Source organism: Molossus molossus, unplaced genomic scaffold, assembly GCF_014108415.1.
Source record: "Molossus molossus isolate mMolMol1 unplaced genomic scaffold, mMolMol1.p scaffold_m16_p_6, whole genome shotgun sequence".
NCBI lineage: Eukaryota > Metazoa > Chordata > Mammalia > Chiroptera > Molossidae > Molossus > Molossus molossus.
Window position 1 is genome coordinate 83758254 of NW_023425399.1, and position 27566 is coordinate 83785819.

The following is a 27566-nucleotide window of genomic DNA, read 5'->3' on the forward strand; positions in this document are numbered from 1 at the left end:
TGTTATCCTCTAACCCCCATGAGACCCAGTGCAAGCATTTGGCCAGCCAACTCTCCATTCTGGCTAATCAGCCTATTCACAATAATATCACGGGGCATTTCAAGGTGAACAGATCACTGGCTAGCCTTTGACATGCACCCTCAGAAAATAAAAGAAGAAAAAATGTTTATCTATAAGGTTTAAAAAGTTCATAAATAAGCGTGTCCATTATAAGGGATAGGGCAGAAGAACCTTAAACTAAGAACAGGCCTGAGCTGTTCATTAACCACTTCATATTCTGTAGGAGGAGGAGGAATGTCATCATCAAATTAGTCTATTTTACTTCTATTAAACATCTAGGCTATAGTCTCTTGGTCAAAATGTAAAGAAAACAGCACGTGGCGATGAAAGGACATAAATGTATTGTGTAAACGTTTCACTGATCCTCCTTCTGTTTCCTGGCACTGGATCCTTACTGTTGCTGATATTCCCTCCTGAGCAGTCTCTACAGCAACCACTTAGGATTCCAGGAATGTAGTGACCCTGGACCTCAGTTGGCAGATCCCATGTAGCCATCTACATGAGCTTTCACAAACTCAGACACAAGAAAGGCAAACCCCTTATCTTTGAGAGTCTGTGTTTATCCACATGACCCTCTCTGATCACAAATTGCCTCTCGGGCAGGAAACATTAGATTTTTCTTGTACCTGTGATTGCCATTTGTTCCATTCAAACATTCCTTTAACCAAGAATGCATTTCCACTTCCTTGTCTGTTTTTTCCTTCCTATGTCAGCCTTCCTCTTCTCTTTCCTGAAACACTTTCAGCTTCTTTTCCTGACATGCACCTACCTTTATTTCAAACTATGTATTTGATTGTTAAGTCTCTGCCAAAATTTTCTTTTCTTTTCTGTTAAATAGAATACTTCTCTCTGTAAGTTTATCAGTAACTCAACAATCAGATTTGATATGCTCCCTGTACTCTGAATTACCTCACTTTCCTTCCAACTCCTTTTCTTGTGCAAATTCAAATTTTATTCATGATTTCCAGATCAATGACAGTTCAGAAATCAAGCAAGTCAAAGCAGCCAAAGGCTGGAGGCTTGGAAGGCATGCTAATGAAGTCAATTACAGAATCAACTATGAACTGATGTCAATAGGATAGAGTGGTGGGGTGGAACTAACAATGTTCCCATATTTAAGTTAAAATTCATAAATGGTGAATAACCACAGTGAGATATCACCTCTTACTTGTTACGATGGCTGTTTTCAAGAAGAAAAGAAATAAATGTTGGTGAGGATGTGAGGAGAAGGGAACTCTCACACACTGTTGGTGGGAATGTAAATTGGTGCTGCCATTATGAAAAACAGTATGAAGATTTTTTTTATTAAAAATAGTACTACCATGTGATCCAGCAATCCCACTTCTGGGTATTTACCCACAGGAATGTAAAACAAGATAATAAAAAGATATCTGTACTCCCAAGTTCATTGCAGCATTATTCATAGTAGTCAAGATACAGGTGGTGGGGGGAAACCTATGTATTCATCAACAAATGAATGGATAACTAAGAGGTGATTTATATATATTTATATATTATATGCAATGGAATATTATTCAGCCATGAGAAAGAAGGAAACCATGCCATTTGTGGCAACATGAATGGACCCTGAAGGCATTATGCTAAGAAAAAAACAAATATTTCATGGTATCACTTATATATAAAATCTTTAAAAGAAAAGGAAAAAAAATTATAGAAACAGAAATTTAGAAAGTGGTTTCCAGGGACTAGTGAGTGGGAGAAATAGGGAGAGGTTGGTAAATGGGTACAAACTTTCAGCCAAAAGTTGAATAAATTCTGAGAACCTAATGTAAAACATGACTATAGCTGATAACACTGTATTATATATATCATTGAAATTTGCTAAGACTATAACTTAAAATTCTTACACATACCAAGATAAATATGTGAGGTGATGGATGTGTTAATTAACTAGATATGGGAATCTTTTCACTGTGTGTGTGTGTGTGTACATTATATACATATATATATCAAATCTTACAATTTTATTTGTCAGTTATAAAGCTGAAAAAATAAAATAATATTTATAAATGATAAAATTACAGGGTGATGGATAATATGGTAATTGTATATCATTGTGACCAAGGTCACAACAGGTAGAGTTATGATCTAGTGGGGGAGGGGTGATAGCTACTGCAGTTACAGAGGCACTCAGGGTGCATCACTTGCAGTTGAGTCCCTTTGGCAAGAGACATACATCTCAGTACCCTCTGTGCGGGCCTGGTTCCATCTGGAGAAACTGTCCCATTCAGAACATCTCATTTGAAGAGAAATGTTGACCAATGCGGGTATATGAGGAGGAAGTTCCAGGTGGTAAGAATTCCAGGAACCATGTCTGAAGAGGAATCATTCAAATGCTGTATGATTTCATTTTTATGTGGAATCTTAAAAAAAAAGAGAAGAAGAATAAACAAAACAAAATGGAAACAGACACATAGATACATAGATATGGGGAATGAGCTGATGGTTGCCAGAGGGGAGGGATGTGGCGAATAGAATTTTTTTAAATTATATTTTAAAAGAATAAGTAAATGATGGCAGAGACTCTTGCTCTCTGAAATTCACAACCCAGAAAATTTTAGAACTGGGATAATAATGGGTGAATTTAAAAAAAAAAGAAAGAGGACTTTTTCAAAGACATAAAAATCTCTTTTTGGCAAAAACAAATTAAGCTGTTACTCATTGCTTAAATGGCCCCAAGAAGATCATCAGGAGCAAACTCAAATTTCCAACAAGCCAAGCAAGAACACAGATGAGAGGAATAGGACTTGTAACAAAATACAAACAAACAAACAAAAAGAGCTTGAGTATGATGGTGCCACTGGAAATGTTCCCGGGCCTCAGAGTTGGAAGGGAGGCCTACCGAGGTGTACCATCTGAGAGTGAGAGTCCAATGGTCATCAACATGTGTGAATATGGGTCTAGTGCTTCCATCTTTTCTGATTTCTCAAGAGAAGCCAGAAATCCAAATTGGTATGCAGTGTGTCTCAATATTTAATTTTAACAACTGTTTCAAAACTTTTAAAGAAACGTTCCACAGACCGAACATAACATATCTATGGATGGTTGGCCACCCAGGATGGCCAGTTAAGAGTGTCTACGACATTTCTAGGTTTGAACAGAATGTAACATTAAGATGCATGCATGGAAGACTTATTTGAGATATGAGGGAATTTGCAAATGTTTGGAGTTCAAAAAAAAAAAAGCTTTGCATCCAAGTTCTGAGCAATGAAATAAAGTCGAGCAAATATTGGAAGACAATGTATGAGAGATGTTAGAGAAAGGACTTTCTCCTTAGCAGAGATGTTGAACCAGATTATATTATAATTATACTTTATACCATAAAAGTAGTTTACAATTTACAAAGAGTTTTTATGTCAAATCATATTAAAAATAGAAAAGTTAGGTATTTCTATTTTACCAGTGAATAAGCTGAGTGTCTGATTATGAAATAACTCAGAGAAGTTCATCTGGGAAACTGGGCAGCAGAACTAGGAATTGGATGACTCAGGTCATCTAACTCCAGATTCAGAACTCTTTCTAGTACTTCCTCAGTCTCCAAGGCTATGAGATCCCAGCCCTGTCTCTGCTCAAAACTGAACCTGCTCATTGTTGCCTCTCTGTGGTCAACCCACTCTCCCCAAGTCTTCTCCTGCACATTTCCCTATTCCTGAAGGCCTTCCTGAACCTTCCAACACTCCTTTTCCATCCTGATCTCTTGTTGAGTTTATTCCAATCTAACTCTGTTGGCTATAAGAATGCTCCTCCAACTCTTGGTGCTCCAAAATGGACTCACCCTTATCATGGATTTGTCCAAAATTGTGTCTATCTTCTCTATGTCTTCTACACGTCTGTCTCTATATGGTCAAAATCTGTCTTAATGAACCCATGAACAAAGTCACATATGTGTATACACATACACATACACACAAGAGTTGGTACTTAATCAATGCATGAGAAAATCATTGCACTGCTTGGACTTTTAAGTTGGCCAGGAGGGAGAGAATCTATTGTTGACTGTGGCTTCTACTTCTCCCAGTTATCTCTACTTCCTGCCAGAAATTTTGACTCTCAGAGATGCCAACTGGGTAACCTTGTCTCTGCACATTCGATGCAGGAGAAGCTGTGATGGTTCTCTGTATTTCAGGTTCATCAGTGCCAGTTTGAAATGTGCCATTAGTCTTTGGGTTGACATGAACCTTGTCTGGGAAGAACAACAAAATTGTGGAGAAACTGCTGACTACAGAAACTTCCAAATATCTTAATTTGGCTAAAACATAGAGTTTTACAATGTAAGCACAGCCAAGGATTTTTTCCTGGCTGACTGGTGGACATACACCAAGTACGGTGATGTTTTCTAATGCACTATATTTAAGCCTGTGCAGCAAATGTCGTTCACTCTGAAATAAATTAATACAACTTGCATCTATCATCTAAAATGGAAGACAAAACATAGAAATAGGTAAAGGAGAAAAAAAAATCCCAAGAATGTCATTGCATTCAGCCAGGGAGGGAGCAGAATATTTTTGTTTTGTTTTGGTCAAATGACCTGTTAAGAATATTCCATAGTGCTAATGTTCTGGCACGCTAATCTGTCTAGGCAAGGTTCATATTTGAGTGGGTTACTTATTCTCCCTTTGTTGACTAAGTAAATAATCAGAATCAGCAGGTTTGGAGTCAGGTTGGCAGGGATCAGTAGCCTGGCTTGGGAGAAGTGAATATAAAAGCCCCAAGCTTGGAGCAACCATCATAGAGCCCACTGGTTCTTGGCGGGATGGCTTCTCTTCATCTACTGCTCCTCTGCCTGGCTGGACTGGTATTTGTGTCTGAGGCTGGCCCTGTGGTGAGTGTTTGAATCTATGAAGTCCCTTTCTTTCCTTTCCTATGTACCCTAGGTGAAATAGAAGTGACTTCCTCCAGCTTTGCCAACCAGCTTTTGTTACTAGGGCAATGGTACCCAGCATCTATTTTTAAACATTATTGATTCAAACTCAAAAAAGAATAAAATTCTGCAGAGCTCACTGAACTGGGGCTTGGATTCTGGGCACTCTCCTCTACTGCTCTAGTTCGAGGCTGCGATGCCTGGTGCCTCAGTTTCCCCAGGTAGATGGTAGAAATAAAAGTTGGGCATTCATGAAACTATTAATATTGAATTTTTAGAAACACATCCTCTTATACAGTTTATTTCTCTTTAGCTAATCAAAATGTATTTAGTGATTAACCTTTGAAAGGTTTGGCAGACAACGTTCTAGTCAGATGCCTCATTCTTAAGTCCTTTAGAAGAATGACCTAATACTATCAAATGGGTCATGAGGGAGCCTGATATTAATCTACAACAACTAGCAAGAGGAATTTACTGCAGCAACAACTAACTAAAATGCTCTCAGAAAAAAATGACTTGGTTTGATGGCACATTGCATCTTTTCAGTAATTCCATTCAAATGACGGAGCTTAACAAAGCAACTGTTCTCAGAGGACCTATTTGCTCCCCTAAAATATATTAAACATGTCCCCCTTTGATTGCAGTGGGTCTAGAGGCAGAAACCATTCTTGCTTTGGAAACAATCATGTCTGTGTTATACTGAGTAAGGGAAGCTCATTAACTGTCAACACTTGTGTTGTTGGAAATGGGATTGGCATGTACTGCCCGCCTTGTTCCAGATTTCCAACACCATGAAGAACAGATCCTTTCACTCTGACCAGTTTTGTTGATATCTCACTGTCCTCTCCATGCCCAGGGCACTGGTGAATCCAAGTGTCCTCTGATGGTCAAGGTCCTAGATGCCGTCCGAGGCAGCCCTGCTGTCAATGTGGCTGTGAATGTGTTCAAAAAGGCTGCTGATGGGACCTGGGAGCCATTCGCCTCTGGGTAAGCTGTCCATAAATCCAGATGTGGGTCTTTGTTTTATCTTCCCATTTGCCTGCTATGTGTTGGAGAGAAAGCTCACATCATTCACGTAAAAACCTATAAAGAGATTGAAAATTCAGGCAGAGGTTGAGTGGGCCCTGAGAAGGATGCCGTCCTCTTGCTTTGCTTAGCTGGGAGTGACGAGGAATCCGAGCAGCACTTAGGGCAGACTGTGGGGAGGAGGAGGAGCCGGAACCTCCTCTACTCCAGCAGTGGTTCACCACCCTTCTGGGTCACAGACCATTTTAAGAAGGTGATGAAAACTTTGGACTCAGTGCCCAGAAAACTACACATATACATACACATACAAAAATGCATATGGAATTTCAGGAGTGTCCTTGTGCCCTGGCCTAACACTCAAGCTGACTCCTTGTCCTGGAATTTTAGGGAAGACATACATTTTGAGTTCATTCATTAATGAAGAAAGGAATGAAGGGCAGCATCGACCAGGCAGCTGTCTGTAGTTTGTCTGGATCATCTAGAGTGCAGGGCCTTCGTCTAGCAAGGAGCACATATTCTGCAAGGCTGGGGCTGTCCTGCTCCACAAGGAAAGAAGAGAAAACACCCATAATGCAAAGCACAGTCACAGACCAATCTCGAGATCATCCAACTATCAGGTGCAAAAATGACTTCTCACCTTCATTACCACTTTACAATTTTTAGGGAGTTTTTCCAACTCCAGTGGAGAGAATTTCAAAGCAAATGCATGTTAGTGAACCTAAACCAAGTAATTTAAAGAATGGGACCCTGAGCAGAAAGTAATACTGCTAAGTGTTTCATTCTCCTGGGAGAAAAGTTTCTGTGGGTTTTCATTGAATCTCAAGGACCACATTATGATTCTTCACCCATCATTAGCAAGACTATTTTCTTTGGTATGGTTCCAATTGAGTTTTTATTTCTTTATTCATTTACATTTATAAAAATGCCAAGCACAGTGTGAAAAGTAGTTAAGAGAATGTTCCAAGTAAGAGATAGAATGGACACCAAAAATATCCGGATGTCTGTGTGATCTTCTTTTCTTATGACAAGACGAAAAAAAGAAAAGAAAAGAAATTAAGTATTTACTTCTTGGAAAATAAAAAAGAAAGCTAGAAGGGCAATGTTTAGATTCAATAAAGATAGCTTCCTTTTTATCTGTCTTAGTTTCTGCAGTCGGATGGAGAGTGATTTCAAACAATGGCTATTAAGTTGGTATTTATACGGAAATAGAAGTTGCCTAATTAAAAAAGAAACTTAAAAAGGAATTGCCTGGTATTGCCAAAGGGCTAACAAAGAAATTAAATATATAAAAAATAGAAGAGTCAGAGATGGGTTCCTCACTGTATTTTGGGTTCCTACTGTGTATACAAGCAATGCTACCTCTGAAAGTTACCCTCACATCATGAGGGAGACCCTTGTGTCATGAAGAACAGGAGTCAGAGTGACTTAGGGCCACTTCTAGGGGTTGTTATGAAGCCTTACCCAAACACTAACCCTGAATTGTGATGACATTTTTTGAGGTGAAACATTATACCTCTATTTTGTTCTCCTAAGAGAAAAATACTTACAATGTGCTCTTAGAAACATTTCTGACAAATTTCTTGTCAGTTACTTTCAGACATTGAGTAGAATTTTCTCTATCCTGACCTGGTTGAGAAAATATATATTCGCATACACAAACTGCTCGTGTATGTGTGTGTGTGTGTAACCTTGCCCTTAATACCTAACTTACCTGAACCTTTGCACCTTTCAGGAAAACCAGTGAATTTGGAGAGCTCCATGGGCTCACAACTAACGAAAAGTTTGTAGAAGGGATATACAGAGTGGAATTAGACAGCAAATCCTACTGGAAGGCACTTGGCATTTCCCCCTTCCACGAATATGCAGAGGTGAGTGTATAGACTGAGTTGTTTTTTATTTCTTTGTTGTTTTTAATCCCAGGAAATGCACATTTTGCGCTGTGTACCATGGAACTGCATATCATTAAAAAAGTCATTGAACTGGCACAGGTTCCCTTTCTCATTTCTACAATCAGAAACCCACAAAACTCTGAAAAGCAAACTTTCTCACTGAGTTTTGTGAAAACTCATTAAGTAAACTCATGTCCTGAACTTACATGATACTCTTTATAGTCTTTATTCTACTGAATATGAATATTTGTTTGTTGAAGAAATATTAATATGTTGAATTATTAGGCAGCCCTCCAGACCCATGTAGGGTGTTATATAATAAAAAATACATGTATTGTCCTGGTCAGTTTGGCTCAGCGGTTAGAGTGTCGGCCCATGGACCAAAGAGTCACGGGTTCAATTCTGGTCAAGGGCATGTACCTTGGTTGTGGTTTGGTCCCCAGCCTGGGGTGAGGTCATGCAGGGGGCAACCAATTGATGTGTCTCTCTCAAATCAATGTCTCTCTCACTCCCTCCCACACTATCTAAAAACAAATGGAAAAATATCCTTGGATGAGAATTTTTTAAAAAAAGATAAATGTATTATTTTACTTCTCTGAAAAATTCTTCATTCCAAAACACACAGAGCTTTGGATAAGAGTTTTGGGGCAATGCATAAAGAGACACTGAATAATAGTAGAAACACAATAGATAACATTTATCAAGCATATATCACATGCCAGACACTGTTGTATTTTCTATATTTAACCTATCTAATCTTCATAAACAACCCACTGGAGTCAGTCCTATTTTTATGCCCATTGCAGAGATGAAGAAAACAAGGCTCAGGAAAGTTAATTAACTTGTCAAAGGTCACAGGGATAGTAAGGGGAGAAACAGCACTGTTTACCAACAGGGCCCAGGCTGAATTTAGACTCAGGAGTGCCTCAGATTTCTTCCTGAGAATCCAAACCAATAATAATAATACCATATGTATAACCCTTGGTGCACATGCTATTCCTCTACTTCTGAGGTACTAAGAACCTCAAAGTTATGCAAGGGCCCAATCTCTCTGCTTCCTCCTTGTCTGTAATTCCTTAAGTCATTTAAAACAGATGGCTGTCATGGAAATAGAATCCACACATGTTGTTCAGAGTTAAAGATCAACTAATTGCATCAAAAAATAGCTCAGCATGAAAGGGAATCATTCTCTCTGGCTTAGTCATTCATGGATGAGACTTTTGAAAGACATAAAATGGTTTTTTTAGTAGACAGTGTGGCCAGGGAAACAGTGGGGTCTTGTTTGACTTTTGGGCCTACAAGTCACAAAGGTAGCCCCATCTACCAAGAAGCATGTCTCAGCCAGGCAGCAAGACATGGAGCTTGGTCTCGGTCAGGTGTAGGGTTTAGATGGTATCCACCACAAAACATGTGTCTCTAGAGTCTCAGGGCCTACCCTAGAGCACCGGATCAGCCTCCTGAAACCCTTGTCTGCCCTAGATCTCAGCCTGATGAAAATATCTGAGAAGCTTCATGGCTGTCCTACTCATGACATTGCTCCTACTCATTAGACCACTCTTCACTTTCGGTTTTCATTCAGCAAACATTTACAAATAAAAACCTATGTGTTGAACACTCTGATACATGCTAGAAATGCAAAAGTGAAAACACATCTCTGTCCTTGGAACATGTTAGGCAGGACCATGAGCCATCTTGGATCCTGAATGGATATGGGGAATGAGAGAGAGCAAGCAGTCAAGCATGAATCGCATGACCGCACTTTGGTGACCAGTGGGCGCATAGTGAGCTCAGCCACGAGTTCCTTTCCTGCCAGCTTCTTCTGATAAAAAACCTCCTAGAACACTGCTATCCTTCAGCACTAGTCACCCCCTCCTTTGCCAATGACCCAAGTAGCCATATTAGACAGAAAAAGTTGAGGATTTCTTTGGAGGTATTTGTCCTCTTCATTTTATAAAATTTTGAGCACAAATTATGCCATTTACAATTGTTTAGGAAGAATTAAATGGGAATGAAGGCCAATGTCGATAAGTTTTCCAAATTTAACTTCAGAAACTTGGCATTTAAGGAATGCCCTTTCTCCTTCAGAGAGATTCTTAAGTGACTCTCACCTCCTCTTGCCCTGATGCTACTTTTGTTTTTGGTATGGTTCAATTAGATCTTTTTTTTTTCTCCTGTGCCTAAGTAATCAAGGTTTTCTATTTTCATATTTGGGGAAAAAAATGTACTTATTAAAGATGTGTACAAAGCTCAATCCAGGGCCTGTATACAAAATAAGTAAAATCAAACACCTCCTTATTGTCCTCTGTCTTCTGAACCAAAATTTTCCCTATTCGCCTCAGTCCAGGCACTTAACTATTCCAGCACCTGAGTCTTAGAAGCGCTATTAGATTTGTCTGAAGTACATGACTAACTGGAACAACACTTTGATCAACAATTTGCCCAGTTAGAAAGCTTAAATGAGCTCCAACATATATGTGTGTGTTTCAGAATTCCAATATGATCTTCCACACTCTGCTTATATTGTAAATAGAACCCTATAATGCTTTTACTCCATGTTTCATTGCTTGCTACATATATAAAAACGCGCTTGATGTTCATGGTAGAAAATTCAAAGGAATCATGGGAGAAAAATCTCTGGGTTTGTACACAGGAGCCTTAACTTCTAGTCTGGCCGTTCACTGTGTGAACTTGAAGCAAGCACCTAGTTCAGAGCTCTGGTGTGCTTGTCTGTCAAATGAGAAGACGGTGCCCTTCCAGCTCTGACATTCTAGGTCTATCAAGTCTGCGGTGGAATTGGCGGAAACTGTTCTCAAGACTTCAGGTCATTGAATGCCAGTTTCTACATTCTCTCTTCCTTTTTCTAAAACCAAGAAAATGGACAAGAGCATTTAGGCTCTCTATGATTTCCCTCAGTCAGGCTAGGCCACATGATTTTCAGTGTGAATTTGCAAAGAGAGAGAGAGAGAGAAAGAGAGTGAGAGAGAGAGAGAGAGAGAGAGACCTGATCGGATAGGCAGTGGAGAAGAAGAACTCTTGTTCTAAGGACCACACAGCCTCCAATATTTCGCTTGCCAGCATATTTGGATTTTTGCCTTTTGTTCTAACTGTTCCTAAAAACAAAATAATAAAATAAAAATCATTCTTTATTTTTTTGGAACTGGATTTCCAATGGTCTGTCCATGACTCTTGTTGTTGGGCTCTGTTAGAAACGGATGCTGTCTGTGTTCTCTCGTAGGTGGTGTTCACAGCAAATGACTCTGGCCCACGCCAGTATACCATTGCTGCTCTGCTCAGCCCCTACTCTTACTCCACCACAGCCCTTGTCAGCAACCCCAAAGAATGAGACCCCTTCTTTGGCTGATCTGAAGGAGGAGAAATGGGATTTCATGCAACCAATAGTATTCCATTTTTATTAAAGCAGTGTTTTCACTTTATAAGCTATGTTAGAAACTCAGGCAAAGACAATAAAACATTCTTATTAAAGCACTTCTCATTTCATTTGAACTTGCTTTTTTTAAAAATTCCCTATTGTACTCTAAAAAATTTCCAAATTTTACAGAAAAGCAAAGGAACTCAAAAAAAGTCTCTGGCTGAACTCTGAAGGTTACCTAACTTTCCACTTCTTTCAAGCTAAGCACATACACAACATGGTCTGCAACCATTAAAAACACTACGAAAATGGGAAAGTTTTATTTTCCTGTAGCCTTCATAGTGCAGCAAAAACCAGATTCTAAGGGTCTACTTTTTTACTTTGTACATTCCCTTGAAGTGCTCTTCTGATTTCAAGAATAGCACAGCCTTGGCCAATATGGCTCAGTGGTTGGAGAACCTAACCATAGGGTTGTGGTTCAATTCCCAGTTAAGGGCACATACATACCTGGGTTCTTACCCCCCATCAGATGGGAAAAATATCCTCCGATGAGGATTAACAACAACAACCAAAAGAAGAATAGCATAGCTCCAGCAGAGCAGACCTGCAGTGACTCAAGCCCTCTGATCCCGGTCAGGCCAACTGCACTCCTCCTCCCAGTCAGCTGACTAAGGGGTGTAATCAGAGAATACTCACAGCCCCCATTCATTTAGACAAATCCAATATTCATGCACTGAGAGATGGCTATATGCCAAGCACTATTTTGGGTGCTCTGAACATAAAGAATAACATGGAGTGCTTGCGTTTATTTATTTATTTATTTATTTATTTATTTATTTATTTATTCCTCACCCGAGGACATTTTTGCATTTATCTTCAGATAGAGTGGAAGGGAGAGAGGAAGGAAGAGAGAGAGAGAGAGAGAAACATCGATGTGAGAGGGACACATCGAGTAGTTGCCACCCACATGACCCCAACCAGGGCCAGGGACAAACTGCAACCGAGGTACGTGCCCTTAGCGGGAACCGAACCCAGGACTCTCTGGTCTGCAGGCCAATGCTCTAACTGCTGAGCTAAACAGGCCAGGGCTGGAGTGCTTGCATTTAAAGAGCTCACATTCTTCTGAGAAGATAACTGTGTCAACAGGATTTGACAGTCTGTGGCACAAAGCACAGCAAGGGTGGGAAAGAGAGTAGCAAACAGCCTGGAGAAGTAAGAGGAGGACTCAGAACAAATGTCACTTCACCTGAATCCAGGCAGTTTACCACGTAGAAAAGTGACAGGAGAAGGAGGGGTTCTAGGTAAAGAGAGCAGAGATTGCAAGGCAGGGCCAAGTGAAAGAACTTGGTAAATTGAGGCAACAGATGGGAATTCAGAACATTGAAGTGTAGGAGGCATTAAGGTGAGTGGGTGGTGCTGCTGTAACAAACAACCCCATGTCGCTGTGGTTCAACAGAAACAAAGTTCATTTCTCACTGAGGTCAAGTCCAATGCAGAAGTCCTTGGTCTGGTGACTCTCAGAGTGGCTTTCCTCCAGATGGTGACTCAGAGCCCCAGTTTGGTTTACTTTGTGGCTTAAAGGGATTTGAATTTTTTCATAATGTCCAATCAGGATGCTGCAGGAAAACCTGGGTCAGAACCAAGGCTTAGGCCTAAATGTACACAAACAAAGCAATCTTTCCATTCTTCCAAGTTCAAATCTAAAGTCTTGCCATGCTCTACCTGTGTTGTGAGACTTAGACGTTTCAAAAGAGTGGAACGTAGGTTTGGACTTTTTAACATGTCCTGAGCTTTCCCAAAAATATTTGTGGTAAAATCAATGCCTCTGATTCTGTTGAATGAGGTCAGCAAGTCCTTCTTCCATGTATATTGAGTTAATGCATATCAAGTTGCCATTTTTGTGAATTAAATGATCAAATATTGGCAATTTCATAAGATTTAATCTAATACCTACAATGCTGTATCGGTCTCTGACCTGCCTGTTTATAAATTCTATATTTTCATTTGGCTGCTATTAAATAGCTATGGGTTTTTATTACCCAAGCAGTTTGAAAATACAAAACTTTCATTTATGCATAGATCAGAATTGAATTTAACTTTCCAACCCCCACTTCCTGTTTCTATCAGCAGACTTAATCGTGTCCACTGAAAGCAACTCAGTTTGACTTCCAGTTCGATGCTCGGCCTTTTCCTTCCTTTCTGGATTTCATCTTGGCATAAAATGAAATGCGTTTTCTGATTCCTGATCGCTCTCTGTCCATGCTGCTTCCACTGAAATGACCCTTTTCTCTTTTGTTCTTTGTTGTACTGTGTTAGTATCTTGCCTTAAAGCCTTTCATGGTCATTGTTATAGCTTGAATTGTGTCCCCTAAAAAGATATGTTGAAGTCCTAACACCTAGTTCCTGTGATTGTGACATTATTTGGAAATGGTCTTAGCAGGTGTAATTAGTAAACATGAGGTCATTAGAGTGGGCTCTACTCCAATACGACTGGTGTCCTCAGAAGAGGAAAAAGCAGACACAGACACACAGGGAGAACGCCATGTGATGACAGAGGCAAAGAATGGAGGATTCAGCTCCCAGCCCAGAACGTCAAGATTGATGGAAGGATTCTCCCCTACACCTTTCAGGGGGAGTGTGGCCCTGCTGACACCTTGATTTTGAACCTCTAATTCCCAGAATGGTGAGACAATAAATCTGTGTTATTTTAAGCCACCTGACTTGTGGCATGTTATTACTGCAGCCCTGGGAAACTAATATAGTCTCCTATGGGAGTCTTCCAAATTTTATCCTGGGTTTCTATTTATTAACATCTTTGCTATTCTGAAAGTCAAATTTACATTTAACATTTATTTTCATTTCTTTATTTTACTTAGTGATGCTGAACATACTGCCTTATGTTTATTGATCATTTGAACCTCTTTTGTGAACTACATTAGTCCACATTGCTTAGCCAGCCATATTATACAGGAGGTTCCTTTATTTAGTATTGATTTATAAAACTTTGTGTATTAAAGATATTACAAGTTATATTTAAAAAGTAGATGTGAGAGGTGGGAGGAATAGTTAAGTTGTAGAAAATCACATCAGGCCCTGGCCAGTTTGGATCAGCGGTTAGAGCGTCGGCCTGCGATCCGGAGAGACCCGGGTTCGGTTCCCGCTAAGGGCACGTACTTCGGTTGCAGTTTGTCCCTGGCCCTGGTTGGTCATGCGGGTGGCAGCCACTCGATGTGTCCCTTCACGTCGATGTTTCTCTCTCTCTCCCTTCCTCTCTCTCCCTCCCACTCTATCTGTACAAAAAATGGAAAAATATCCTCGGGTGAGGATAAAAAAAAAAGAAGAAAAGAAAATTACATCAGCCAAGATACCTTGGTGGCGGTTAGTGTGACACTTGCAAAAGAGAGGGTGGGACCTACGTTGTAAGAAGCAGAGAGTTAAAAAATCATGGGGGGGGATTTTGGATGGGTCCATTAGGTTCAGAATCACTGAATGCTGGGTGTGGGAGGTTTTCGGGGGATAAGAAAGCTGAGATACAGAAAGTTAAGTTTCGCTCAAAGCCATGCAGAAAGCCTTGGAAAGCCCTGAAAAGCAGGGAATAAACAAATTCATCACAGTAGTCTGAGGGCTCTCAGTTAATTTAGACAGTGAGAAACTGCTCACCAAAAGCCTTGAAATCGTGATGAATGCTAATACAAAAATCCTGTCAATAAAACAGTATCAACCTTGGTGGCCTCCAGTCAGCCCTACTCTCTTTGCTCAAAAGATAAATATGTTGGTTATCCCCATTCATGGCCCTTCTCACTAATCAGAAACATAGGCATCACTTACTTCCATAAAACTAGAGGGATTTTCATCAGTTTGATCCATTTCCCAGTGACCTCAGGAATGAGGGTGTGGCTAAAAACTTCACCCTATAATGGATTCAAGTAGGAGAGAAGAACTGTGATGATTACGTTATGTGTCAGCCTGGCTAGGCCATGGTAGTCGTGGTCAAACACAAGTCTAGCTGTTGCTGTGAAGGTACTTTTAGACATTAATATTTCCCCCCAGCTTTGTTGAGATATAACTGACAGATAGCACTGTGTAAGTTAAGGTATAAAACAGATGATTTGATTACATATATATATATATATATTGTGAAAAGATGACCACAATGGTGTTGGTTAATATATTCATCACATCATATGGTTTTTTTCTTCCCATGGCTTCCAATATACCACTGAACGGGAATGGAGTGCTCAGCCTGCGCACACCTCTGAATGTGTTCACGTCTCTAGCCGTCCTCTCCTCCCCCTCCTCAGAGCCCGGTGCTGTGCTTTGGGAGTGCAGGAGGGAATGCTTCGGGGTTGGTGCTGCCAGAGGACAAGAGGGAAAGTATCAGAGAAGAGGTCATGAATGAATGGGGTCATAGAAAGTCTCGTGGCGGGAAAAGAAGGCATGGAGGGGGGAGTGTGTGTGGTCAGTATTGCTGGAGGACGCAAGTCCAAGCAGGGAGGCCGGCCTGCTGGACAGTGGACAGACAGCTCATGGGGTGATCTCTGACAACGAGAAAGAGGAATCAGAGAGAAAGAACCCTGGAACCTGGAAAACCTGGTGATGATAAAGAACAGGATTCACCCAGAAATTGAGAGAAGAGAAAGATGTCAGTCATCTCCAGCCAAAATCCACCAGGAACACATCCTTGTAATTGAACAGGTTGGATTTATTTCTCATTCTGGCCAGAGAGACCACACAACTCTCTCACTAACAGAACGTTAGAAAGAATCTATGATAGGATGTGTGCTTTGGTTGGGTAACTTGGGGGAGATTCTAAGAAAGTGGGGCTTCCCCTCTAGATTGGATGCTATCAGAAAATGGAGACAATTCTATGATTGAGAGTCTCAATGGTTCATCTATAGGGACGGCCAACCAGGGCAGAGATAAAACTGTAACTGGTAAAGTAAAGCAGGTACTCCTTTTCGTGAGAGGGGAGGTTTGGTGTTTTGTGGGTTTGTGATTTTGCCCTCACCTTACTCTGCTGTGGTCTCAGAGTGACCTGTTTGATATTGATGTTCTGTGAGGTTGTGTGTCCAGTGGAACGTGTCTCAGACGGGCTCGTACAACACGCAGGCCAGTTCCCAGATGTCAGGAGCTGCAGCTGTACCCCTTCCCTCAATGTTACAGAGGAATTTAGAGTAGAAAGCCGCAGGTAGCAGTGATAGCTTTGCTGTGGAGTAGGAGAGAGTAGAGGCTGGCAGGCTGAATGGACGAGGCAGTAACTGAGCTCAGGAATATGGGCAGAGGAGCAGATTCGCAGTCCGAGATGGTGAGTCCAATTTTAGCCATGCTGAGCTTGAAGTAATCAAACCAGTTTTCAATCTCATACCTTGGAAGTTGACACTGTGTGCATGTAGAGGCAGAAAACAAAACTCACTAATCCTAAAATGCTTTTTGGTATTTGCTTAGCACCTGTCAAACAGTGAAATTTGGGACATTTATGCCTTAAACTGTATTCTGTCCACAGAGGCGGCCCTTCCTAAGAATTCTTATTTCTCACCCAAACCCTCATTTTTATAGCCTATTCCTTCCTTTTACTTCACAGTTCAGAGAACAACCCCCCTTCCCCAGCACCATTACTTCTTACTGCCTTTCCAAATGGAAGTAAGCGTAGAATCAATTCCATTTTCCCAGCTCTCCATTCTCGGTGAGTTAGAACTGCCCCAGTTCATTTAAAGTCAAGGCAGATGGTAATTTATCTTTGGCAATCAGTGCACACGCTGGCGGTCTGTTCCGGAACCACTGTCAGCTAGCAAGGACAGAGGGCTCACATGCAGCCTGCTTAAATAAACCCCCGAGATGTGGAGCTTCCCTCCTGGATCAGCCGTCAACCACCTGCCGTCCCTAATGTCACTCCCCAGGAGACCAAAGTTGTGAAACAGGGTCTGAGACATGATGTGGAAATGCAATGCGGGGCTCAGGGAGAGACCGCTGAGGCCGGCATGAGAGCCCCAGGCCACTGCCTAGATGAAGATTCGTGCTGAGCTGAATACTCTACTCATCAGTCTTCCCTGGGAAAGTGCACTTGGAAAATATATTGAAATAGATTTCCAAGTATCTGGAAGACAGTGTCTAGCACACAGTAGAGGTCAATAAATACTTTCTCAGCAGATGGATGAAAGGCTTGGCTCTGAGTAGGCAAATAGTTCTCATCTGAGCCCTTACAAGCCCCTTGGGTTTTACCAGGGTGGTGTTTGCCCCTCATGCAGACACATGAGACATGGCACCATGACCAACCAAATAAGAGAAATGAGCTAGTTTGTTAGGAAACATTAAAAGACTCCCGGCTCCCAGGAACAACCTAGTTCAAATATTGAGTGCCAACTTCTGCATCCTTGGATTGATGTCAAGACCTTAGTCACTGAGGATGTTTAAAAATAGAAAGTCTATTTAAAATGTTCCTCTGCTTAGGACCAGGGCCAGAGAACAAAAGGGTCTCATCATTCAGCATGACAATTAAAGCCTACTAAGTGGGTTTTGCTTCAGCATCTTGAAAGGCAGAGACCCTCTTTCCCAGGCCTTGCCACAGAGCAGCAGCACAGGGTGGGAGCCCTGCTGGGGATCAGGTCCTACACAGGGAGTGGGGGACCCCCAGGAGAAGTTGGGGCTTTGCCAGCAATCAAGACCCTTCCTGCCTGGCATTTCTAGAGTCAAATACACAGTAAAATCCATGAAAGCTCTCTAACAAATATTGTAGCCGCATTGTCAGTATCCTTCCCATTCATCCCTCTAACACTGAGTGGCAGTGGAAATACTCTCTCTGAGCTCCAGGAGAAGGGGAGTGAGGAGCTGTCAGTCTAAATCAATACATGAAATCTCATCATTGTGTTTAGTTTAGGGGTGCGCAGGGGATCTGTAATGGCCCAAACAGAGGGTAACCCTGAAGAATGCAGCGTTACATGAGGTCACTCAAATCACCCAGGATTTCTCCATCTCAAGATCCTCAATGTAATCACATGTGCAAATTTCCTTGCACAAGTTCTGGGAATTAGCACATGGACATCTTCGCTGGGGGCATTATTCCTTCCATGATAGCATACATGTATTTTTTTTATTCTACACACAATGTTGAGCACCTACTCTGTATCAGGTGCTGGACCTATAAGAATGAATTAAGACACAGGGTCTCACCCCATGTCTTGGGTTCAGTTCCCGCTAAGGGCACTTAGGATGCAGTTTGTCCCTGGCCCCGGTTGGGGTCGTGTGGGTGGCAACCACTCAATGTGTCTCTCTCACGCCAATGTTTCTCTCTCTCTCTCTCTTCTCCCCTCTCTCCCTTCCACTCTATCTGAAGATAAATGCAAAGGTGTCCTGGGATGAGGATTAAAAAAAAAAACAAAAAGACACAGGGTCTCTTTTCAAGGAAATGTTCTTAGGGACAACATGAAAGAAGACAGAGAAGAGGAAGAAACAGGAAGGAAGAGAGGGAGGAAGAAAAGAAATATGACTATAAAAATATTTCAAATATGTGGTAGCATAACAAAACAAACAAAAAACAAACTTGCTCTGATTTCTGGAGGCCTGGAGGCCTCACAGAGGAGGAGCAACTGAGTTTGCCTGAGAGCTAAGTATGAGGCACCAGGCAAATAAGTAAGAAAAAGCCATTCCTGGAGAGGAGGCTGAATTACAGAAGGACAGAGAAGAGAGAACATTAGCCATTCAGAGAAAGGCAAGCAATGTGATTTAGTTCGTGACTAGGATATTTCACATTGAGCGACAGAAGATTGAAGGGTTATGCTAAGAGGTTAAAGAACCTAGGGTAATGGGGAAACTGGTGATGGTAAAAAGGGGTAATGATCTGATCTGACCAATGTTCTCTAAAGCCGTCTTGAGGCACAGTTAGGTTGAATAAGGGGAACCTAAAGGCTATTACAATGTCTGAGGGGGGTGTGTGTGCAAAATTCCATTTATATATTTTTTTTGTTTTAATTGATAGCTAATAAAATAGATGGAAAGGAAAGGAAATGAACTAGATACTTTTAAAGTTCCATTCCTAGTCTAAAGTTCTGTGGTTTCATAATTTTTACTCAATTTGTTATCAATGGGATTGGTAATTCTAATATTTTAGCTTCGAGGTCTAGAGTAAAAAAATTACAATTACATCCAGGGAATAATTTTTTTAAATTTTATTTATTGATTTTTAGAGCGAGACAGAGAAAACACCAATTTGTTTTTCTACTTATTTATGTATTCATTGGTTGATTCTATTTTTTTTTATCTTCACCCAAGGACATTTTTTGCATTTATCTTCATATAGAGCAGGAGGGAGTGAGGGAGGGAGAGAGAGAGAAACATCGATGTAACAGAGACACATTGAGTGGTTGCCACCCACATGAACACAACTAGGGCAGGGACAAACTGCAACCAAGGTACGTGCCCCTAGCAGGAACTGAACTCAGGACTCTCTGGTCTGCAGGCTGACACTCTAACCACTGAGCCACATAGGCCAGGGCTTCATTGGTTGATTCTTGTATGTGCTCTGACCAGAGATCAAACCCACAACACTGGTGTATCAGGATGATGCTCTAACCAACTGAGCTACACAGCCAGGGCCCAGGAAATGATTTTTAAAGGAAGGTGTTTTGATAAGTAGCTACTAAAAATTATTTTAAAACTACTCAATTATTTCCTCCAATGTATACCAATACACCATTGGCTGGCTTTTATTTCCTTAGCATCACACAGTCTAAAAGCAATGCTATCAGGAATTCCAAAATGGCAGCAGAGTGAATAGAAGCTACACAGACTGTTTCCCAGTACCGAACTGAAATTACAATTAAAATAAAGACAAATCATCAGGAAAAAGCAACAGAAAAGCAGCTTGCGAGGATCATATAACCAGGGACACTGACTTGATCCTGGTAGGATTGCAGAGGCACAAGAGGGGGGCTGAAAGCCCACAGACAGCAGTGGCCTTAGCTGTGAGTAGCACCCCTGGGTTAAACTCCCAGGTGGCTCCACAGCCCAGAGCCAGGACAGACACTAAAATAGCCACAGCCACTCACCTTGGGCTCCGGCAGAGAGAGGGCAGACTGGACTGGAACTATGTGGGGACATTTGGATTTGGAGGAGGCTCAGAGCTTTTGCTGAGTTGCAGCCACACAGGACGGTGGCCATTTTACTCCTTCCCAGGGCTCTGGGGAGAGGTAGTAACCCCTCCCTCAGAGATTCAACCCCACCCAGGTGGGCCATTAAAATGCAAATTGAGACGCATTAACAACCAGCATCTGCCCCACCCTAGGGAAATACCCTTACCCTGAGCACCTGAGGGAGTATTTCATTCAACTGAGAACCCAAGGCTCTTCAAGTAACCATGGCCTCCAGGCAAAAAGCTAGAGGCTAACTGAACCATTCCTGGGCTAGTAACTCTAACCAGGAAAGTAAGACTTGACAGTGGTGTTTAACATGGTCCTCCCGCACTCATCCAAACCCAGGAGAGAAAGCTACAAACAACAGAATACCAACACCCACAGGGAAAATTTGGCAGGCTCCAAAGCCCACTGTGATAGCCAAAATGGTGAAACACAGAAACAAATCCCAAATGAAAGAACAAGAGACCTCTACTGAAAATGAGATAAATAAAATGCAGTTAAGCAAGTTAACAGAGCTAGAATTCAGAGCCATGATCTTGAGAAAGCACAACAGCATAAATAAGAACTTCAACACCATGAGTAAAGACATAGAAATGTTGAAAATCAACCAATTGGAAATTAAAAAACAACAAGAAGAAATCAAGAATGACATATCAGAAATAAAAAATATTTTGGAAGGTCTAAACAGCGGAGTAGAGGAAGCTGAGGACCATATCAGTGAATTAGAAGACAGGGTGTAAAAAATAAATGCATCAGAAAACCAAAAGGAAAAAGCAATTAAAAAACAGAAAGACAGTTTAAGAGAACTGTGGGACAACTGGAAATGTAATAATATTTGCATCATAGGAGTCCCTGAAGAAAAAGAAAATGAGCAAGGGTTAGAGAATATATTTGAAGAAATAGTGACAGAAAACTTCCCTGATTTGGTGAAGGAAGAAGGTATTCAAGTTCAAGAATCACAGAGAGCCCCAAGTAAGAACAACCCAAACAGGCCCACACCAAGATACACAGTAATTAAAATGCCAAAAATGAAAGACAAAGAGAGGATCCTAAAAGCAGCAAGAAATAAGCAACAGGTTACCTACAAAGGAACCCCCATAAGGCTATCATCTGACTTCTCAACAGAAACACTAAAGGCTAGAAGAGAATCACATGAAGTAATCAAGGTCATGAAAAACAAGGATCTCAATCCAAGACTACTCTACCCAGCAAGGCTATCATTCAAAATAGAAGGTCAAATAAAGAGCTTTCCAGACAAAAAAAGGCTAAGGGAATACATTAGCACCAAACCAGCACTGCAAGAAATGTTAAAAGGATACTGTAATTAGTAGAAAAAATAGGAAGAAAAATATAACCAAACTAAACAAAAATAGCAATACATGAGTACATATCAATAATCACCTTAAATGTAAATAGACTGAATGCTCCAATAAAAAGACACAGAGTAGCTGATTGGATAAGAAAGCATGACTGACATATATGTTGTTTACAAGAGACCCACCTCACAACAAAAGACTCACATAGGTTGAAAATGAAGGGACAGAAAAAAATCTTACAAGCATACAAAAAGAAAAAAAAAAGCTGGGATAGCAATATTCATATCTGATAAAATAAACATCAAAATGAAGACCATAACTAGAGACAAATAAGGCCACTACATAATATTGAAAGTATCTATCCAACAGGAAGATAAAACCTTGATAAACATATATGTGCCCAATATAGGAGCACTAAAATATATTAAAAATCTACTGGAGGACTTCAAAGAAGAAATTGACAGCAATACAATCATAGCAGGGGACTTCAACACCCTGCTGACATCATTGGATAGATCCTCTAGACAAAAAATTAGCAAGGACACAGAAACTCTAAATGAAGCACTAGACCAAATAAATTTAATAGATATCTACAGGGAATTACACCCCAAAACTACAGAATTCACATTCTTCTCAAGTGCATATGGGACATTCTCAAAGATAGACCTCATGATAGGACACAAACTAAATCTCTACAAGGTCAAGAAGATTGAAATTATATCAAGCATCTTCTCAGATCACAATGGCATGAAACTAGAAATCAATTGCAACAAAAACATGCAAAGACATTTGAACACCAGGAGGCTAAATAGCATGCTATTAAACAACGAATGGGTTACCGAGGAGATCAAGGAAGAAATTAAAAACTTCCTGAAAAGCAATGAAAATGAACACACAACAACACAAAATCTATGGGATGCAGCAAAAGCAGTTCTGAGAGGGGAGTTCATAGCACTACAGGCCTACCTCAAGAAACAAGAAAAATTTCTAATAGACTATCTAACCTCACACCTTAAAGAACTAGAAAGCAAAAAAAAAAAAGAAAACCCCAGAGCAAGTAGAAGGAAGGAAATAGTAAAGATCAGAGCAGAAATAAATGACATAGAGACCAAAAACAAAAACAAAAAACAAATCAAAGGATCAAACAAAGAGCTGGTTTTTTGAAAAGATAAACAAGATTAATGCATTGTTAACTAGACTCACCAAGAAACAAAGAGAGAGAGAACCCAAATACACAAAATCAGAAATGAAAGAGAAGTAACAACGGACACCACAGAAATACAAAGATTGTTAACAACTACTATGAGCAATTATATGGCAACAAATTCAACAATCTAAGCAAAATGGACAAATTTCTAGAAACACACAGTCTCCCAAAACTGGACCAGGAAGAGATAGAAAACTTGAACAGACCAATAACAACTAAGGAAATTGAAGATGTAATCAAGATTCTCCAGCAAACAAAAGCCCAGGCCCGGATGGCTTCACGGGGGAGTTTTACCGAGCATTCAAAAAAGAACTAACACCCATTCTCCTCAAACTATTTCAAAAAATTCAAGAAGGAAGACTTGCAAACTCGTTTTATGAGGCCAGCATAATTCTAATTCCAAAACCAGAAAAAGACACTACAAAGAAAGAAAACTACAGGCCAATATACCTGATGAACATAGATGCCAAAATCCTGAATGAAATACTAGCAAATCAGATCCAGCAATACATCAAAAAAATTATTCACTATGACCAAGTGCGATTTATCCCAGGGATGCAAGGCTGGTACAATATTCGTAAATCAATAAATGTGATACACCACATAAATAAAATGAAGAATAAAACCCACATTATCATATCAATAAATGCTGAAAAAGCATTAAACAAAATCCAGCATCTATTTCTTATAAAAACGCTCAGCAATGTGGGAATAGAGGGGTCATATTTTGACATAATAAAGGCCATATATGAAACATCTACAGCCAACATCATACTCAATGGGCAGAAACTAAAAGCATTTCCCTTAAGAATAGGAACAAGACGGGGATGCCCACTCTAATTTAACATAGTACTGAAAGTCTTAGCCACAGCCATCAGACATGAAGAAAAAATAAAAGGGATCTAAATTGGAAAGGAGGAAATGAAACTGTCATTATTTGCAGATGACATGATATTATACATAGAAAACCCTAACGACTCTATCAAAAATCTACTAGACTCAATAAATGCATTTGGCAAAGTAGCAGGATACAAAATTAACGTCAAGAAATCATCGGCATTTTTATACACCAATGATAAATTCACAGAAATAGAAACTAAAAAAATAATCCAATTTACCATTGTGGCAAAAAAATTAAGATACCTAGGAATAAACTTAACCAAAGAAGTAAAGGAACTATTTGCAGTAAACTACAGGACATTGAAAAAAGAAATAGAGAAAGATATAAAAAAGTGGAAACACATACCTTGTTCATGGATTTGAAGAATTAACATCCTTAAAATGTCCATATTACCCAAAGCAATCTATAGATTCAATGCAATCCCCATCCAAATACCAACGATGTATTTCACAGAACTAGAACAAATACTTCAAAAGTTCATATGGAACCAAAAAAGACCCCGAATAGCCATGCAATCTTGAAAAAGAAGGACAAAGTAGGTGAGATCACAATACCAGATATCAGGTTATACTACAAAGCGACTGTAATCAAAACAGCCTGGTACTGGCACAAGAACAGGCATATAGACCAGTGTAACAGTACAGAGAACCCAGAAATGGACCCAAGACATTATGCTCAATTAATATTTGACAAAGGAGGCAAGAGCACACATAGAGTAAAGACAGCCTCTTTAATAAATGGTGTTGGGAAAATTGGACAGCTACATGCAAAAAAAAAGAAAAAAGAAAAAAAAAAGATGAAACTAGACCATCAACTTACACTATACACAAGAATAAACTCAAAATGGATAAAAGACTTAAATGTAACCCATGAATCCATCAAAATTCTAGAAGAAAATGTAGGCAACAAAATTTCGGACATCATACGCAGCAGAATTTTCACTGATACATCACCTAAGGCAACAGAAACAAAGGAGAAAATGAACACATGGGACTACATCAAACTCAAAAGCTTCTGCATAGCAAAAGAAACAACCCTCAAAATGGAAAGGCAACCCCTGTCTAGGACAGCATCATTGCCAATGATACATCAGATAAGGGGTTAATTTCCAAAATATATAAAGTACTCATACAACTCAACAAAAGGAAGACAAAGAACCCAATTAAAAAGTGGGCAGAGGAACTAAATAGACACCTCTCCAAAAAAGACATACAAATGGCTAAGAGACATATGAAGAAATGCTTAACATCACTAATCATCAGAGAGGTGCAAATTTAAACAACAATGAGGTATCACCTCATACCTGTCAGAATGGCCGCCATCAACAAATCATCAAACAACAAGTGTTGGCGAGGGTGTGGAGAAAAGGGGACTCTAATATACTGCTGGTGGGGATGCAGACTGGTGCAGCCACTATGGAAAACAATATGGTGTTACCTCAAAAAATTAAAAATTGAACTTCCATTTGACCCAGTGATACCACTTCTAGGAATATACCCTAAGAAGCCTGAAACACCAATCAGAAAGAATATATGTACCCCTATGTTTGTAGCAGCACTATTTACAATAGCTAAGATCTGGAAACAGCCCAAGTGTCCATCAGTAGACGAATGGATAAAAAAGTAGTGGTACATATACACAATGGAATACTATGCAGCTCTAAGAAAGAAAGATCTCTTATCCTTTGAGACAACATGGAGGGACCTGGAAAGTATTATCCTAAGCAAAACAAGCCAAGCAGAAAAAGACAAATACCACATGATCTCACTTGTTTGTGGAATATAATGAACATAACAGTCTTTGGAACGGGGTCGTCCCAGGGACGTGAAAGTGGGGTACAGACTGACAATCCGCAGAAGAGGGGTGGAGGGAGGGAAGAGATAAACCACAGAACTTATATGCATGTACGCATAACCAATGGATATGGACAACAAAGCCGGGAACGGGATGGGGGGATGGGGAGCAGGGTGTCAATGGGGTAAAAAAGGAGAAACATCTGTAACAAAAATAAAATTTATGTAAATAAATAAAAGCAACGTTATCGTCTTTGCAACTTAGAAGCAGCAAAAACCCTTCAAGCTGCAGTCTTTAAAACAATCAATAATCATTTTTAAAATTTTTAATAAATTGTTGAGCTTCTTTGAGATTAAAGTCTAAAGTTAGGAATTCACTTCTAGAAAATATTTTATAAGGTCTGTAAATTTCTAGGGTTTATAAAATTTCTCTTTCTTTGCTCCTTATTCCATAATCACCTCTATTTCCTGGTTTGTCTTGAATTCAGCTTTTTCTCTTTTGCCACTGAAGCTCTTGCCTGTGTCTTCTCAATGGATCCTCACTCTCACTCCCTCAGATAGTTGTGGGGACCAGTAATGAGGCATCACATGAAAAGAGCTTAGAAAGTGCTTAGTCCATTGTATGCTTGGAATAGGTGAAATGTTTTTATCTATGTCAACCTCTTTATGAACTGACCACACTATTCTCTGAAATACTATTTTTTAAAAACTTATCAGGATAACTGATTAAATGGTCTGTCATTAGTCTTTAGCACCTGTTTTTCTGAAACAACAATTAATGAGCCAATAAGGGGAGGGCAAGAGACACGGACGGAGGCAAACTCCACAGGTTCCATCTGAGGTTGGCCTCAAGCAGTGGTTTCCAAACTTGAGTACACATCAGAGTCAGCCGGAGGGTTTGTGGAAATACAGATCACTCGGCCACATCCAGTTTCTGATACAGTCGACCTGGCCAGGGCCTGAGGATTGGCATTTCTAACAGGTTCCCTGGAGATACTGCTGCTACTGGCCCAATACATTTTGAAAGCCATGATCTCAAATAATCAGGCCTGGACCAAGATCCACACCTGTTTGAAAAGCCCCATGAGTTTTCATCAGCTACACGGCCACCCGAATGGGGTGGGGAGTGTGCACTGCCGTGGTTTTCCATCTTAGCTGCATTTTAGAGTTCGCTGGAAATATTTGGAAGAGTACCCATACCCAGGCCCCAACCCAGACCAATCAAATCAGTTCTCTGGAGGTGTAGCCCAAGTGGGATTATAGTTTAACAAGCTCCCCAAGTGAATCTAATGTCAGTCAGCACTGAGACCCACTAGCTGAGAATATCATGCATTTTTAACAGTTCCCGAACCCTGAACAACCCCTGAATCAGCTTCCCAGGACTTCCTAGACAGGGAATGATGAGGACCAGATCTCTGGGAAATTGCTCCAGAATATCCATAGTTCCTTAAATCCAACTCAAATTGTATCCCCTGAGATTCTACATTTTTTTATCTCAGAGAATAGCCATTTAAAAAAAATGGAATCCACACTTCAAGGGTTACAACTGAAAAAAGCTTCATTTAACAAATACTTGTTGAATTCCCATTAAGAAGGCCAACTAAAGATGAAAAAGAAATGATTCTTGGCCTCAAAGGCATCTCAGCCCAATCGGGCTATGTTTATGCATGCTTGAACACACTTGATTATAGTTTGCAACTTTGATCGACATAATCAAAATTGATTTTAATGACGTCAAAAGCCTTTCTAAAAGAGAAATGGAGTGCTAGGGGTCATTTAATTTAACATTACATACTCAGTAACAACATGCAAACACGCAATTAGTGACATTTATAGAATGCAGCAAGAACAGTGACCAAATAGGAATTATTTTCTTTCTACTTGCTAAAGTTAATCATTAGCTAATGAAGAACAAACTCATTGAACATTGGTTCTCTTTTGTTCAAATAATTTACAGATGTGTTTCTGTTTAAAATCAATATTAGGCCCTGGCC

General features: G+C 40.2%; 1 protein-coding gene across 1 annotated transcript; it reads left to right on the plus strand.

Moving 5' to 3' along the window:
• Nucleotides 1-4792: 4792 nt before the first annotated feature.
• Nucleotides 4793-11352, plus strand: TTR (transthyretin). The gene is made up of 4 exons (XM_036245049.1): nucleotides 4793-4903; nucleotides 5799-5929; nucleotides 7701-7836; nucleotides 11093-11352. The coding sequence occupies exons 1-4, from the start codon at nucleotides 4835-4837 to the stop codon at nucleotides 11198-11200; spliced, it is 444 nt and encodes a 147-aa protein (XP_036100942.1). The 5' UTR covers nucleotides 4793-4834; the 3' UTR covers nucleotides 11201-11352.
• The last annotated feature ends 16214 nt before the right edge of the window (nucleotides 11353-27566 follow it).